Source organism: Camelina sativa, chromosome 14 (genome assembly GCF_030686135.1).
Source record: "Camelina sativa cultivar CO46 ecotype springtype chromosome 14, ASM3068613v1".
NCBI lineage: Eukaryota > Viridiplantae > Streptophyta > Magnoliopsida > Brassicales > Brassicaceae > Camelina > Camelina sativa.
Window position 1 is genome coordinate 12,039,264 of NC_141893.1, and position 14,728 is coordinate 12,053,991.

A 14,728-nucleotide genomic window follows, 5' to 3' on the forward strand; every position below is an offset into this window, starting at 1 on the left:
GTGATTTTAGCGCCGACAAAGAATGTGACATACCAAATAGTAAGCAAACCTTTGTACTTTTTTAAAAAATCTTTATAACCAACAAACAAATAATTCAGTTATTGATGAACATTTTAGAAGACAGAAGGACGAGTAATATAAAAGTGTGATCCGTACTTCTTTTTACTGAAGTCTAAAGGGAATAATCAAAATTTACCACTCTACATATCATCGCCATTGCAAAGCCAAATTTTGTAATTTATCATTAGTTTTTTTTTTAGATTGCACCATTTTCATTGGCTAAACTGAACAAGGGACATGCTAACTAGATTTCTTTCGGACCATCTGTATTGGACTCGGAAGTTATTTTTCCCACTGTTTTAAACCAATTGAGAAAACCCTAAAACAAAATTCGATATTTTGTTCCACTATTCAATTTCCCTCGCTAGCTACTGTTTTACATGCTCCTCCATACAAAAATCTGAAAAACGAAAAAAGAAAATTGCGAGTTTGGCATGAGCGTATATCTAAAGTCTTGCAAGTCATATCAAACTCGGCAGAAACCAAATGACAAAGTAGACGGCATGGCCATGGAATGGTTAACAGTACGTGTACAACAAATGCAGTGTTCAATACCAGCCATTTGTCTCTCTCTCTCTTCATTGAACAAACCCAAGTATCTGCGAATTCATCAGTCTACTTCCGATCTCTCCGCTTCCGTTCTGCTCTCTGCCTCTTCTCCTCTTCCCATTCACGGTCATACATTCTATACCAAGGTCAAGGAAATTACTAATCTTGTATTTGGATTTTGCAACTCTGAAGATACCATTTAATGATGTATCATATATATGGGTTTGATTCATGATGCAAACTCAAGCAGAGAGATTATATAAGTTGGCAACGGGGCTCTTTTTTTTAAGGATACGGTTCAGGATCACGGCGAGCCATCTTGCTGGAAGCTTCTTTTCCAACAAGTCTGATGCTTGGCTCTTCAAGATAACCTCCGTGTTGAATCATACTACTGCTCTTTCGCTCTCTGCCTTCGTACGATGATGGTCCCATACCAGTCGATAAAGAGGATTGATGTGGTGGCATGGGAGAATATTCCCCTGGCTCAGCAGATGAAACCTGTTGCTCCCTCTTAAGCTTCCTTCTCTTGGATGCTTCAAAATCCTCTTTCAGAGGGAGGCTTTTTTCCCTTTCTCTTTCTCTTTCTTCACCCTGCATCAAGTAGAAAATAAGATTATCATTCATATGCTCAAAAAGGGAGATCATCACGGACAACACTCCATCACGTTTCGCTTTTTTCATGATAAAAAAAACTGATCAAATGTGAATCACCATAACACAAAAGTAGATAAGAGAAAGAACCATGAAGATGCAACTACAGCAAAAAATTCTTCAGTTCTCAATATCAATAGGGGTATGTATTGAGGGAGCTATGTTACCTTCACAGTGATTGATTCTCGGTCATCTCGCTTTCGGTCACGGAAATCGTCATCTCTTCTACGTTTTGCATCATCCACAGAAACTGATGAATTCTCTTCAGAGCGTCGTCTCTCTCTTTCGTCATGCCTCGGGGAAAGCCTCTGAGAATGCCTTGAACCTCCAGCCCTTCTTTCGAGGTCTTCTTTTGCAGCCATAGAATGTGGAACGATGTTAGGTGGTAAAGGTGGAGGTGGGGGTAAACCTTGAGAATGAAAATGATCATCAGAATGAGATTTCTCTAGTGATGCCTCACCATGACGCAGTTTGCTTCTATCATCTTTGTTTCTTTCATCCTTGTTTCTATCATAACTCCTAGTTGTTCCTTTATCTAGACCCTTCTCAACAGATCGCTCTCTACCATGACGCTCCAAAGATTTGTCTCTTGCTTTCTCTACATCATCTCCGCGAGGTTTATCAGAACGCTCAACTCTTTCTCTATGGTCTCGGTCCTGTCTTTCATTACCCTTATCCTTTGATCTATCTTGATCCCTATGTGTGCTTTGGTCATCAGTAACTGTTTTGTTTAAATCCAACCGAGCGTCTGTTGATCTATCTCGATCATTTGATCGAGGCTCACTGTCATGCTCTCTGTGCTCAGCATCTCCTTTACGACGTTTACTTATTCTCTCACTATCTTCAACAGCATTAGTTCGTTTCTGTAACCTATCACTCGATCTCACAGAAGAGACGATTTCATGCCGAGGGGAATGAACAGTCCGAGAAGATTGCTTTTGTGCATCCGAAGCTTCAGCACCGTCGTCTTTTACTGCATCAGAAATTAAAGTCAGAATATCTGACAAGTCCATCCAACTTACATTAGCATCCACAAACATTTAATGATTTTGTGGGTGAGATCAAACCTTTGGACGAACCAGAAGCTATGCTACCATTGGCTGCTGTGCTGGAAATAGATTTGGTCAAACCTGATTGCCTGCTCTCCAAATATATAAGCTCTTTTTCAGCTGTGGATGTTCTTCCACCAGCTTTACCGGACTTTCCATCATCTTTTCCAAAATCTTGCTTTGTAGATTTGTTCACTGATGCACTTCGTTTAGAGGAAGGTTTTAACTGCCAGCCAAAAACATTTATACATAATACAAAGTTAGAAACCAAAAATTTCCTGAAAATGCTGATTAGCTGAATTTTTTCAGCCACCAATTTCCAACACAAAAAAGGTTGAGGTGAAGGCTAAGAGTGTTAGATTGTAGCATACTGCATCATCCTGGGATCAAGACAATTGACCTTAGCGCCCTCACTCACAACCCAGACTCACACCCCAGGCCAACGTGATAGATTAAACACAGTACTTATGTCTACACGGTAACCCCACATATAATTTTTAATCATCACTTCCCCTAAATAAATCCTAACTGTCAAGAAAATAGAATTGGCTCTAGTAAACCAAATAAGATAGAATGGGCAGGATAATTTCCTACATAATTTTGGTGAACACATGCTAGTGGCAAATTTGGGGTTGCTTGTTTTTTTTTTGAGGGGAAAAGCAGGGGTTGCTAACTACAAATAAAAGAGAAAAGCACACAGCCATACCTCGGTTTCAGAATACTTTGAAGCAGCTTTGACAGGATTTTCATCAGATATTTTGGGTGTTTCATCTGTTTCCTTTTGTTCCACTGATTTCTTAGACATGGATGATTGGGCATCCAATGGATTGCCCCCCTTTGATTTAAGATTTCCTTGATCAGATTTTGAAGATAAACTGTCCGATCTTCCATCTAGAGGTTTAGTTTTCAATAACTGGTCCTTGACCAATCCACCAGACTCAGTCTGCTGGTTAACACTTGCTCTTTCCCCAGTTGGTTCACCATGGGAGACACCAATTAACAAGCCATTCTGGGAAGAAGCATGTTTTGGAGCATGTACTGGCGGGGCCTTTAGTTCAAGGAAGCCCATGCTAAATTCTTCATCTGTAACCCAATGTGGCTGCGAATAAAAGACATTCAGTGAAATTCCATAAAACACTAAACATGAAATTGCTATGGTTAGAACTCACTTTTCTTGCAGACAGAGCTGCGGCAACACCAGTTGCTAAGACCTTAAGGTCCTCTCGTTCATCATTTTTAATCTTGGCTACCTGCGATACCAGACCATCAAATAAAGGAAACATTAATTTTTTTCATGAAGAAAACAGAGGGACAGATAGAAATCACACTAATTAAAAGCAGATTCAAAAGACAGGAACACTGGCTAGTAAAGAGGTACTTGCCCGTTTCTCAAGGTTTATCCCAGTTTTCCGAGTAACTGGGAAAACACCAGATATTTTTGTTAACATAATTAGGGCATTACGAATCTCCATATACTCGTTAGACTCCAGACACTGGATCAAAAGCCGTGTGATTCTTCCACTCCATTTCCAGTGTACCTTTCAGAGAGATCAACAGATGAAACAGACATGAAACACAAAGGAGCAAGACTTTGTTACCAGTAATTAAAGCAGAATGCATAATAGCTAAATACAGTGGAATTACATAGGGAATCCACAAATGAAATGGAAGATATCAAATCACAGAGCAGAAGCACAGCAGTTCCATAAAATTAAAAAAGGTATTTTTAACTACTTTTCTAGGCGTCATACCATAAGTTCAACAAATCAATATAACGTCCAGCACCAATTAAAATAACCGTCTAGTTAGTCTAAGATTTACTCAAGCCCTAAGCCCTACATGATAAAAATATCGGAGAGTCTTACATGTCATAATATCTTTCTGAAAGAATCATAATACAGAGAAAATGCACTGTAAGTAACTCAGGAATTGACTACAGATAAGAGGGTGTGAACAAACTCTTCACTGATTTGGCTTCAGCCACTCATCGTATATCATAAATATATTATTCCTGATACGCAACCCCTTTTTCCCTTCACCCTAAACTCTTATCAAAAAATGATACTTCCCTTTTTTTCTAGGCTATTGCGATCTACAAGTTAGCCATTAATACTTTCCAGAAATATATTAAAATGCACTTCTACATGTGGTTTATCATAACTAAGAATACTACATTATAACAAACAAGAATGCTCGAGACAATTATAGAGTTTATGTCACCTAAAACCTGAGACAAGGTATAAAGTATACCACTAAAAGTAACATAAAAATACAAGTCAAGGGTCAGAATTTCTAACCTTCACAAATTGTCCAAATGTGACACGCTGGCTGTTCGGGTATCTGTAATAAACAGCAAACCCTGGCATATTTCCGCACTCATGTTCATAGACTGATTCCTTACTCTGAGAAAATATTAGAGACAACAACAGCATTAGAAACTAGGTTAGAAAGAAAAACCCAAATCTATACTATCATCGTCAAAGTAAAATAAAATTTTAAAATGACCTTCCAGTGGTATGCAATCTTCAAGGTCTCGAACAAAAACCTCCCAAGTCTTCCAACTTCATATTCAGTGCAGCAGCAGATCATTGGTTGCAGCGTTTTACAAATCAGAACATCAATGTGATTGACAGTGTTAAAAAAGGGTGTTCCAAGAGAGTGGAGCATATGTACAAACATCGCGCAGTACACAGAATCTGCCATGCTAAATGTGCACCGAGGGAAAATACAACGTTGCAGGAACTCCATATTGATCTTCAAAGTATCAGGACACGAACTCAACCATGTATCTTTTTCACGTGAAAGCCTTCTACGGACAGAAGCAACATGTTCTTCATGCTTTTTCAGTTCACCGGTTAGACGATCAAGAGACTCTTGAATCCTTTCCTTCTCTTTTTTTCTCTTCGTAATTGCTGAGCTAGAATTATCAGCAACCTCTTCAAGTGTCTTAAGGGCAGCATGCTGTTTAGATATCTCAGACTCATAACGATTTCTGGGAACATGGAGATCATAAAGCGTAAGCCCCCAAAAAGTAGCGTAGAGGTCTGGCGATAGACTATTCCAAGCTTTTGACGGCAGCATTGTTCTTACTGTATCAAGAACATCAGACCACCTGCAAACACATTGATGAGGTAATTAAATAAAATTATAACAACTAACTCTTTATCAGCGAGAGAAACTACATATCTTCAGAAAGAGACTATTTGAAACTACAAATAGACATCACGTACAGAGTATTGCTAAAACAACAAAATATACTATACAGGTTGAGTTGAAATATTACGTTACAGCTTTTTCAGATGCACCGACATCGAGAATCATAGAACTCTCAGACTCTGATATTTCAGAATCCGCATCCATAGATTCCCCACTATCCAAAGGCCATGAAACATCACCATTCCGTCGACACTTGAAGAGCCTCATCACAGGGCGAAATACCAAAAAAGCGACCTGGCATGGGATTTAGAACATAAGTATGGATTTAAGGCGGCAATAATAGCTAAAGATATAGACCAGAAATACATAAGTTAAAGTCATGAAATCCATATTGTTGAAAAATGAGGTAACACAAGGGTAATGAACAAAGAGAAAAAAGATCAAGAAACCTCTGGCTCGAGATGGTATGTGTGAACAAGCTCATCAAGCGAAGGTACCAGCCGAGCATAAGCAGTAGCAGGACTGACAGCACTAGAAAGGAAGTCCACGTATTGGAGGAGAATTCCATGACATCTGTCGAACTGTTCAGTGACCATCTTAATATATGGGGCATCCGCATTCACCACAATTCTGCATATCAGGTAGTTTACATTATAATAGAATTAATCCCAAACAGCATGGTTTATTGACTAAACGAGCAAGTGCACAGCACACATACTCAATTTAGAGATAGGAACATTGTCCGTAGTCACACCAAAAAAAATGAAAAATCTACAAAGTAAATATGTAAATTTTAGACACCGATTTTCTTTTCCATAGCTATTTATGTTTCCAGGTATATGATGTAGAAACATGGGCATGCTGTTCCAGTAAATACTTGTATGCTCCATGCAAACAATTAATGCACACTTCCAAATGTCAAACAATTTTCGTGAGTTCAGATTTGTAAACTTACAGAGAACGATGCTGGGCGATAAGTAACAAAAGGGGGATAGCTAACTTTGGTTCATCATTTGGAAGTAAAGAATCTCGTAGACGGTTTGATGATTTGATAAGTGCCTGAAATAACCAGGAAGATAAATCAGGAAGAACTAAGATACTTCAATGATCTCGGAGGTAAATAAACAAAGATTATTAATACTGATGCCACTACCGCAAGCACATATGTTTTTATCTGCATAGAGCCCATCATCTAAAGAAGTACAAAGCGTTTCTTACTAGACCAGACATTCTAAATGAATGCCTTCAAATAAAACAAATTTTCCACAACCCGCACACATGTTTGTAAAAACATGTATTCATGCAAATGCATAAATAAGACCCCCCACGGTGTTAGCATATATAGATGTAAAACGATGAGCTAATACGAAGATGTAGGGGATCAAGCTTGAAAATAACCAAATCAATTAGCTTCCTTCAGATTACTGAAAATAAAGAACCCAATTTCAAACGGACAACATTGGTAACTTTCTCTAACAGCAATAAGCAAATTAAGGCACATATGGTAGACCAATGCTTGGCTCTTTCAGGATTCAATATGTTAATTTGAAGTTTTGAGGATCTAAAAAGACAAACCTTGTTGTTCCTCGTCATGCCAAAGGATGTTGCATGATAACGTAAAGTCTCACTTCCTGCCATAGCATCCAACTGATCTTCAGTAAGGTTCTCAGTGTATTGTACATTTGCCATCTGCTGGACCAGTTCCTACAATAATTATAAATTACAGTCCGCCCCATTAGGCTGAATACGCTGACTCGTAAGAATTTGGCAATAAAACCAAAAGGGTACCTGAAGAAGAACAAGCTCAATCCCTTGGCCCCTCTTTAACTGGTTCACGAGATACTGGAAAAGACCCCTTAACTCCATTGATGGGTACTTCTTACACCTGGATAACATGATTTTGTTAAAAAACAATCCAAAAAGATGGCAGTATAGCTTTTATACTTTCTTAATAATGCTGTATATGCATCTTGCAGTCAAAAAATTGACGGAATGTTAATATTCTAGTGGCAGTCAAAGAAAAACATAGAGCCCTCATGTGAAGAAGTTACCAGCCACAACACCCTAGATTTAAAAATAAAAGAGACATATGAAGAAAACTAATAAGAGGAACACATGAAAAAACTAACGGCTAAAGTAAAGCACCCTTCATCCTATCAGGAAAAGGACTAGCATATATAATGTGAGCAATATGAAGCTCCTCAACTTCTGCAGCAAGTAAATGTTACGCAAAATTCCAGTAACCTATATCACTACCATATACAACTGATAGTTACATTATTCTATAACTAGTTGTCGAAACGATTGAAGTGGTAAACCGAAAGGAAATCCAAAATGAACCAACCAAAATGGAAAGAGTACCATCAAATTTCACTACGTAAGCACAATGGTTTCGAACATCAGAATTGCAAGTTCACTCTTTAACAGCTTTACATAAAAATAATACTGCACTTTTCTTTTCTATCTTTTGCATAACTGAAATATGCCTGCTGCAAGCAGTGACAAAAGAAGTAAAACACCCATAAAAAACAACTATATCTCTAAAAGCGTACTGAAACTATTTATAGCATGTAGTAATGATTCCAAAGAAGAACACATACAGGTGACCCCAAAATGATGCCAAAGATTGAAGCCAGTCTGATAAATTAATCCCGTCGTCTTTTAGTTTATCTCGCCCGCTTTGTGCCAGTCTCTCAATCACGACATATTCCAGGATATCATACTCAAGCTGTGCATCAGGAATAAAGCATCAGAGCGTACATAATGGAGGCAGAGCATCTCAAAAACAACGAAACACATGACAGACTGTCTCAAATGTACTAGAGCGTCAAATAAAATAAAAAACTCATGGAAAACATATGTTAGAATATTAGGAAATAGGAAACATCTGAATGCATCCCAATTTACAATGACTATCTCACTTCATTGTTACTTACTTCAAAGGCTCATGTTTGAGTATATCAACCAAACCAACAAATTCCTGTATCCCACATTCTAAACCTACCCCAGAATGAATGTGTAACATATATCAGTAGAAACCCTACAAAGGCAAATCCTAATTACTGGCAAAAAGACAATCCGTCTATCTCATTAAAATTACTTCTATTTTGAACAAATGAACATAACCTCAGGAGAGTAAGGGCAGAAGGTGAATAAGAGCATAGCATACAAAAAAAGAGAGAAAAAAAATAGGCGTCACGGACCTGTGTCAAATACTTAAAGGCATCCACAACAGGAGCAATCATATCTCTGTATGCTTCAATCTGTTGAACCAAGAATCTGACAATTAGCCCCGTCTGAAACAATTTGATTACAAAAAAATAAAAGCAAAGCACAGTTTGTAGTAGATTGACACCTGATTTACAATTGTTCGAAGCACTGTCATGGGATTGGCATGAGCTAGTTTTGCCACCATCCTTCCTAACTGCTTCAAATTTTCTTTTGCAAGCCGTTTCAATATTCTTCTAGTATCCAACTGACATACAATAATAGTATCCTGAGGATCTGAAGGATGTATATTTCCACTTGTGTTGTGTGAAAATAACTGGTCGAAGAAGTCATACTGCTATACCTTTGACACTTGTCTTGCTGCCAACAACAAAGGATTCTGCTCATCGTCCTTTTCCCACTCACCATATAAGCGATAACGAGCCTAAATACAAAAATTAATCAGCAGGGTTTACCAAAACGTTCTAAACAACATATATATGGAACAAACAAGCATAAGCAAATCAACCTCATATGGAAGGAGACTCATCACTTCCCAGATCTCATGGCCAACTGCTGGATTTGCAGGTACTAACTGTAACGATGGTAGAAGGCATGTTCCTAGAGCTTCTTCCACTCTCAACCTAACTTCCTTCAGGTGCACACGAGAAACTTCATATACACTACCTTCTTGATTTGAAGACCCATCGCGAACAAGATCTAAGGCCGACAAGTAGTAAACCCTTAATACTCTACAAATCTGTCACAACGATAAATATATATCAGCCTTAATCTTCAATCTTTTGTATAGAACATTCAGTATTTTAAAGGTCAGTGCACCTTCTGCAGTAGTTGTGTATTGCGATACAGGTAGGGTCCAACAGTAACAAGCATCTGAAACACTTCTTTCGGAAGGTCTAGACAAGTCTTATTAGCAGTGTGTGTGATCTTTTCTGTGCCCCCAGAAGAAGAATTTTGAAAACGTGTCTGACGTGCAATGCGATAAGCATGAGTAATCGACTTCTCTATAAGCCTGAGAACATAGACCAAAAAGATCATTGTTGTCATCTTAGATAATTGGCCAGAGCTGCAGTCTCTCTTCGGTGATACATATAGCTGAAGATATGAAGAATGAAGCTGCTATACATCTGGGTACAAAATAGTCTGAGCTAAAATATTACTCACTAACCTAAACAAGCCACTACAAATCTGATTGTGAGCCACCGGATTAAGAGGGGCAAGACGCTCGAACAAGATATTGGCATGATACCTGAGACGAAGTAAGAGTTAAAGTCCAAAACAAAAAAAATAAGAGCGCAGAAAGGGGAAGTGTGAAAAGTAAGCCTTTAATATAAACTAATTATACAAAATAGCTTCGTGTGTAATAAATTAGAATGTAAACAAATTTTCATGACTACCGAATTCACCAGTAACAGTCATCCAACATGTCCTCAAGTTCAAGTAATAAAAGGTGATGCAATTATCACAAAATCAACAATCACATACAGAGTAGTCCAAGAACAAATCTCACGCTCATGAAGAATATAACTTAAAATTCCACATGCACTGGTTCGAGAAATGTGTTCCTTAAACCAAATGGACTTGTTTAATGACAATGGATTTGTTAAGTAAAACAAAATGAATGGTATACATACCAGTCGTCCACAGAGAGGAAACCATTAAGGAGGCCCAGAGTCTGATTATTTTCAAGCTCTGGTAATCGCTCAGTAACAGCATCAGTTTCCATGTCTAAAGCAGCAAAGAGATCTACTGTGACATCTCCTTGCTTCTCATCCTCCATAAGATCCTTCCCAGTAGCAGCGAGATTAATCTTTCCAATTTTATTGGCCTGTAGAAAATGAAGGACTTGTAAAATCATAACTCATAAATAAAGATATGAACGTAAGACCTCAAAAACAACAAATAATTGACTGGCTTCCAGGAAGACAGAGAAATTTTTCGTATCTAAGTAATTATTCATTATTAAAATTTGCAAAGGCAAGATGAGCAGATTATCCAAGAGTAGATGAAACCAGTTTAACTCAGAAGAAACATATAGACAACCTAAGCTAGGCCAGAACAAAACTATCATAAAACATCTGTAAGCATGCATCTATAAGTATCTTAAGGCCGAGCTCATATTTTGAACTGTACCTCTTCCACTCGCTTTGCAAAGGAAGTATTATAATCCTCAAATATTTCCTCGTCCTTAGGTAGCAGATGTGCATATCTGTTCACAACAGTCAGGTAAAACAGAATAAGAACATAAGGTCTATATATATAGTATAGCTTCACTTATAAGAGGCACATAGAATATAGCAATACGATAATCATGGAATCAGTGCACTGCTAAAATAAGTAATGATTCAAACCAGCTGAAGGAAAAGTACTCACATGCTTTCTAGATTGATAAAGTCTTCCTTTACTAGCAAGGCTGTAAGCTTATAGAGCCCAACTGGAACAGGGCTATTCACCTCTAATCTCTGATAGTATTGAAATTTAAATCCAAGAATTTGTGAAGCATGAGACTGCATATAAAAGAGTTTTGTTTTAGTAAAAAAAATAATCTCTCGGGCTAAGCATTAGAATATAAAAATACGAGGAGACATTCCAAACCTTGGGAAAGATAGGAATTAGATTGAGGAATGTGTCGTAATCTTGTTCAATTTCAAAGCAATCCAAAACCTATTCATCAAAAACAAAGGGAACATTACTAACAGCGAAGGACAAATCGATGCATTATGTGATATCAAACAAAAATATGACAGAACTGACAGTGAAAACTTACAATGTCAAAAACACGGTTCGGATCCAGGTCAAAATGCCCAATTAATGACTGCAACAAAACAAAAGTTCAGAAGAAGTAAATGGAATACATATGCGAAATATAATGTACTGGCCAAATCAAAACCTTGATAATTCCCATCGTTGCTGCTGATGCATTGTGCGAAGAACTTGCCGATCCTCGGCATAAAAGGGTGACCTGCACTCCACAACAGAAACTACTGTAATAAGTTGGGTATGTACAATCTGATTCAAACAAACTACACAAATCAATAGAAAATCTGCTGAGAAAATATGTTTACTACTCTCCCTAGCTATAATATAATTGAACTAGTAGGAGACATGCATTCCAACTCGAACCGTGTGAAAAAAGGAAGGCCAAATCAGCATTTTCAAAAAGATCATCCCTTCCAAAAATTCAGGAGCATTTCTTAAAATGCGTTTTCAAAGGGTCTAACAAGTAAAGAGTATCTAAGAAAAGAGCATAGAAACGATATTGGCAGGAAGAACGACAATAGATAAAAAAGCTGGAGATCTTCAATAACGAACCAATTTCGCATATCCCTCACTTTCTTCACGGAGTAAATTGAACTTTGTCTGCTGGTACAGAAGACGAGTGTTTAATCGCACCTGAGTAGCACAAACCACAATTGTTATTTCTGAACAATGAGTAGCAGTTACACTGGTAAAGAAGAAATTCATATATGTATTAATCTTCCGCAATAGCAACTCACTCAGGCCAACTATTACGTAAATCAGACCACAGAGCAGCTGCAATGATGACTAAACAAGATACTATTATATCATATTATCACCGCTAACCCTATAGCAACTGCTGTATGTCACATTAACACAGCAGTTACAGAAGTGTGAAGTCCTCACCTCTTTCCCCTTCAAGTCTTGAGCCTTTATCTGAACCATATCAGCTTCCCAGAGAAACTCCTCCTAAAAGGGAATAAAGAAATCAATCATCAGCGCCATCAGAAAAGTTAATTTCTTACTGATCAAGAAAATAGAGAGGTTAGCTGGGACAAACTACTCAAAATGGGAATAATCTGATACATTTCAGGGCCTGCACCCTCCTATCTTTTACACCAACAACAAGGTAAAGAGGCTATTTAGTGAGACCAGCTGGTCCACTGGTTTTGAGAGGACCTTTTTACATTCTATGGGATTATTGTGGCTTCAGGAATAGGCTTCACCCTTGCAGTTAACTTCTATAACTACCTTAGCAGCTACAACAACCATGAGTTAGCAGTCTCTACCTATTACTCTAAACGTGTTTCTGCTACCGTTTCTATAATAGGGAGTAGGATTGCATAGTGCAAATGCTATATATATGAGGGGTGCCAGTGAGGGAGTTATCGAGAACTAAGTGAAAGTTAAGGGGGAATAAGAGGGGACTCTATAAGGAAACCTCTGAGAGCTGTATTTCTCGTTCTAAGTACTACCAATATAAAGATTCTCTTCTTACTACCCTGTTTATTCGGCATTTTCCTGATTATTCATTGACTGAACGTAACATAATGTTTACCTCACAACGCTCTTGGAAAAGCCTTTGAGAGACTGTCTGTGATTCCACAAGCCATTTCGCCTACAAATGAAAAACAACTGATCAGTAAACAGCTGTGAGCATAGAAACCTTGAGGAGATGGTAAATGAGAACATAAAGTATACTTGAAGGAAGCAGACTGAAGTAGGCAATCATCAAATTAGATTAAATATGACATATGCTAACAACTCAGGCACTAATCACGTCAGTAGCTCAGATTTTCGATCAAACATACAATAAAATTCAACAGCAAACTGCACTAATAGAGAGTCTAAGGCCCTACGGGTAAAGCTTCAGCTCCTTAGGCTGAAGGAACCTTCTACAATGAGAAACATTCTTGCAATCCACCGGTTGGTTGAACCTTACAACACTACTCATAGCTAGACACCACATGCTCTAATTTATTCGACATATAAATGCTATTGCATGATTGTTGTGGTCTCCAAATTCAAGAATCAATTTCAAAGAGCTAGAAGTATCGTTCCTAATCGAGACTAAGAAGTAGAAACAACAGTCAAATTTCAAAACGTAAAGTAAATTATAGTACTGACCAGTTTGGTTAGGCGAGAACGTTGATCTCCCGACATTGTAAGCTGCAAAACAAAGTAAACACAAGACGAAAGCAAAACAATCCAACGCTCAGTATCAACACCCTTACACAAAATCATCTATAAGCTAAAACAATGTAATTAAAAAAAAAACAAAAACCTACGTCTTGAGCAATCTGAGTCACAACATCGGCAAAACAAGAAGCTAATTCTTCTCTGGGCGGCTTATCCAAAAACTCCACAGACTCCAACACAGATTTACAGCTCTGAATTGGCAATTCGCCACGAACCTGATTATATAATCCATCACGAGGCACCTTCAGGAACTCGAACAAGATATACGCGCAGTGATTTGGATAGTACGAAGAACAAGTGTTGAATGTGTGTATACCAAAATCCAACAGAGCTCGTAGAGGAAACGAAGCATCGGTACAGAGCTGGGCAGCTTGGTTCCATAGTTGCCATTCTTACCTTCACGAACAAACTCCTCCGTCACGTACTTACACTCCAGTAGCGGAAGAGACATCTTTAACCCCTTTCTTCTGTGTAATATCTTTCAACTCTCCTCCCCTCCTCCTTTTTCGAAACCCTAGAAGACGAAGAAGAAAATAGGGTTTAGACTGCTGGAAAATTCGATTGGAGAACAGAAAACAAGCATTTCCCGATATCGGGAAAGTATCACAGATGAAAAAGGAGAGGAACGAACAATTTAATCAGAGCAGTAAAGAGAAATTAGGGTTTTGGATCATTTGATTTTGACGGAGGAAGTAAATTGAAGACGATGACGGTGTGATGATATGTTTTGTTTGAAGAGAAGGAGAGGGACTAATTGTAGAAATAAATTGTAGAAATCATTGTATTGTTTGTTTGTACTATTTCAATATAAACCGGATCCGGTTTAGGCATAGATGATGTTGTTTAATTGGGCTTGAAACTGTAACCGGCCCATGGGCTCATATGATTTTTTTGAGTCCACTAAAATATTTTGATGAATAATATTATATTGTGCGTGACTAAGGCAATACCACATTCAATGTCAAAATTTTAAAAATGTTAATTACATCTTTTGTCCTTCTAAAAGATATTAAAAAAATAGTGCAAAGGTATTCAAACCATGTATAAAATGTTCTGTAAATTAAATTTTAATTTTTGCGCATCACATGTGTTCATTG

At 37.8% G+C, this 14,728-nt stretch overlaps 1 protein-coding gene across 5 annotated transcripts; it reads right to left on the reverse strand.

Annotated features, from left to right (window-relative positions):
* Positions 1-329: 329 nt before the first annotated feature.
* LOC104743542 (THO complex subunit 2) lies at positions 330-14,429 on the reverse strand. Of its 5 annotated transcripts, XM_087483352.1 has the most exons (35): positions 14,263-14,412; positions 13,948-14,145; positions 13,721-13,846; positions 13,560-13,601; positions 12,991-13,050; positions 12,339-12,401; positions 12,006-12,086; positions 11,584-11,655; positions 11,461-11,508; positions 11,289-11,357; positions 11,067-11,200; positions 10,827-10,902; positions 10,328-10,521; positions 9,862-9,942; positions 9,513-9,705; positions 9,202-9,432; positions 9,037-9,117; positions 8,821-8,940; positions 8,669-8,728; positions 8,066-8,193; positions 7,254-7,350; positions 7,041-7,169; positions 6,421-6,524; positions 5,915-6,095; positions 5,593-5,759; positions 4,815-5,421; positions 4,607-4,711; positions 3,692-3,847; positions 3,479-3,559; positions 3,016-3,408; positions 2,328-2,535; positions 1,721-2,233; positions 1,428-1,606; positions 905-1,200; positions 330-745 (listed from the first exon to the last, which is right to left on the reverse strand). In XM_087483352.1, the coding sequence occupies exons 2-35, from the start codon at positions 14,080-14,082 to the stop codon at positions 676-678; spliced, it is 5,280 nt and encodes a 1,759-aa protein (XP_087339478.1). In that variant the 5' UTR covers positions 14,083-14,145; positions 14,263-14,412; the 3' UTR covers positions 330-675. The 5 variants fall into 5 exon arrangements, with proteins under 5 accessions (XP_087339478.1, XP_087339475.1, XP_010462911.2 ...); XM_087483349.1 differs by having other exon boundaries at positions 1,428-2,233; positions 14,263-14,429; XM_010464609.3 differs by having other exon boundaries at positions 1,428-2,233; positions 3,479-3,555; positions 3,688-3,847.
* Positions 14,430-14,728: the final 299 nt, after the last annotated feature.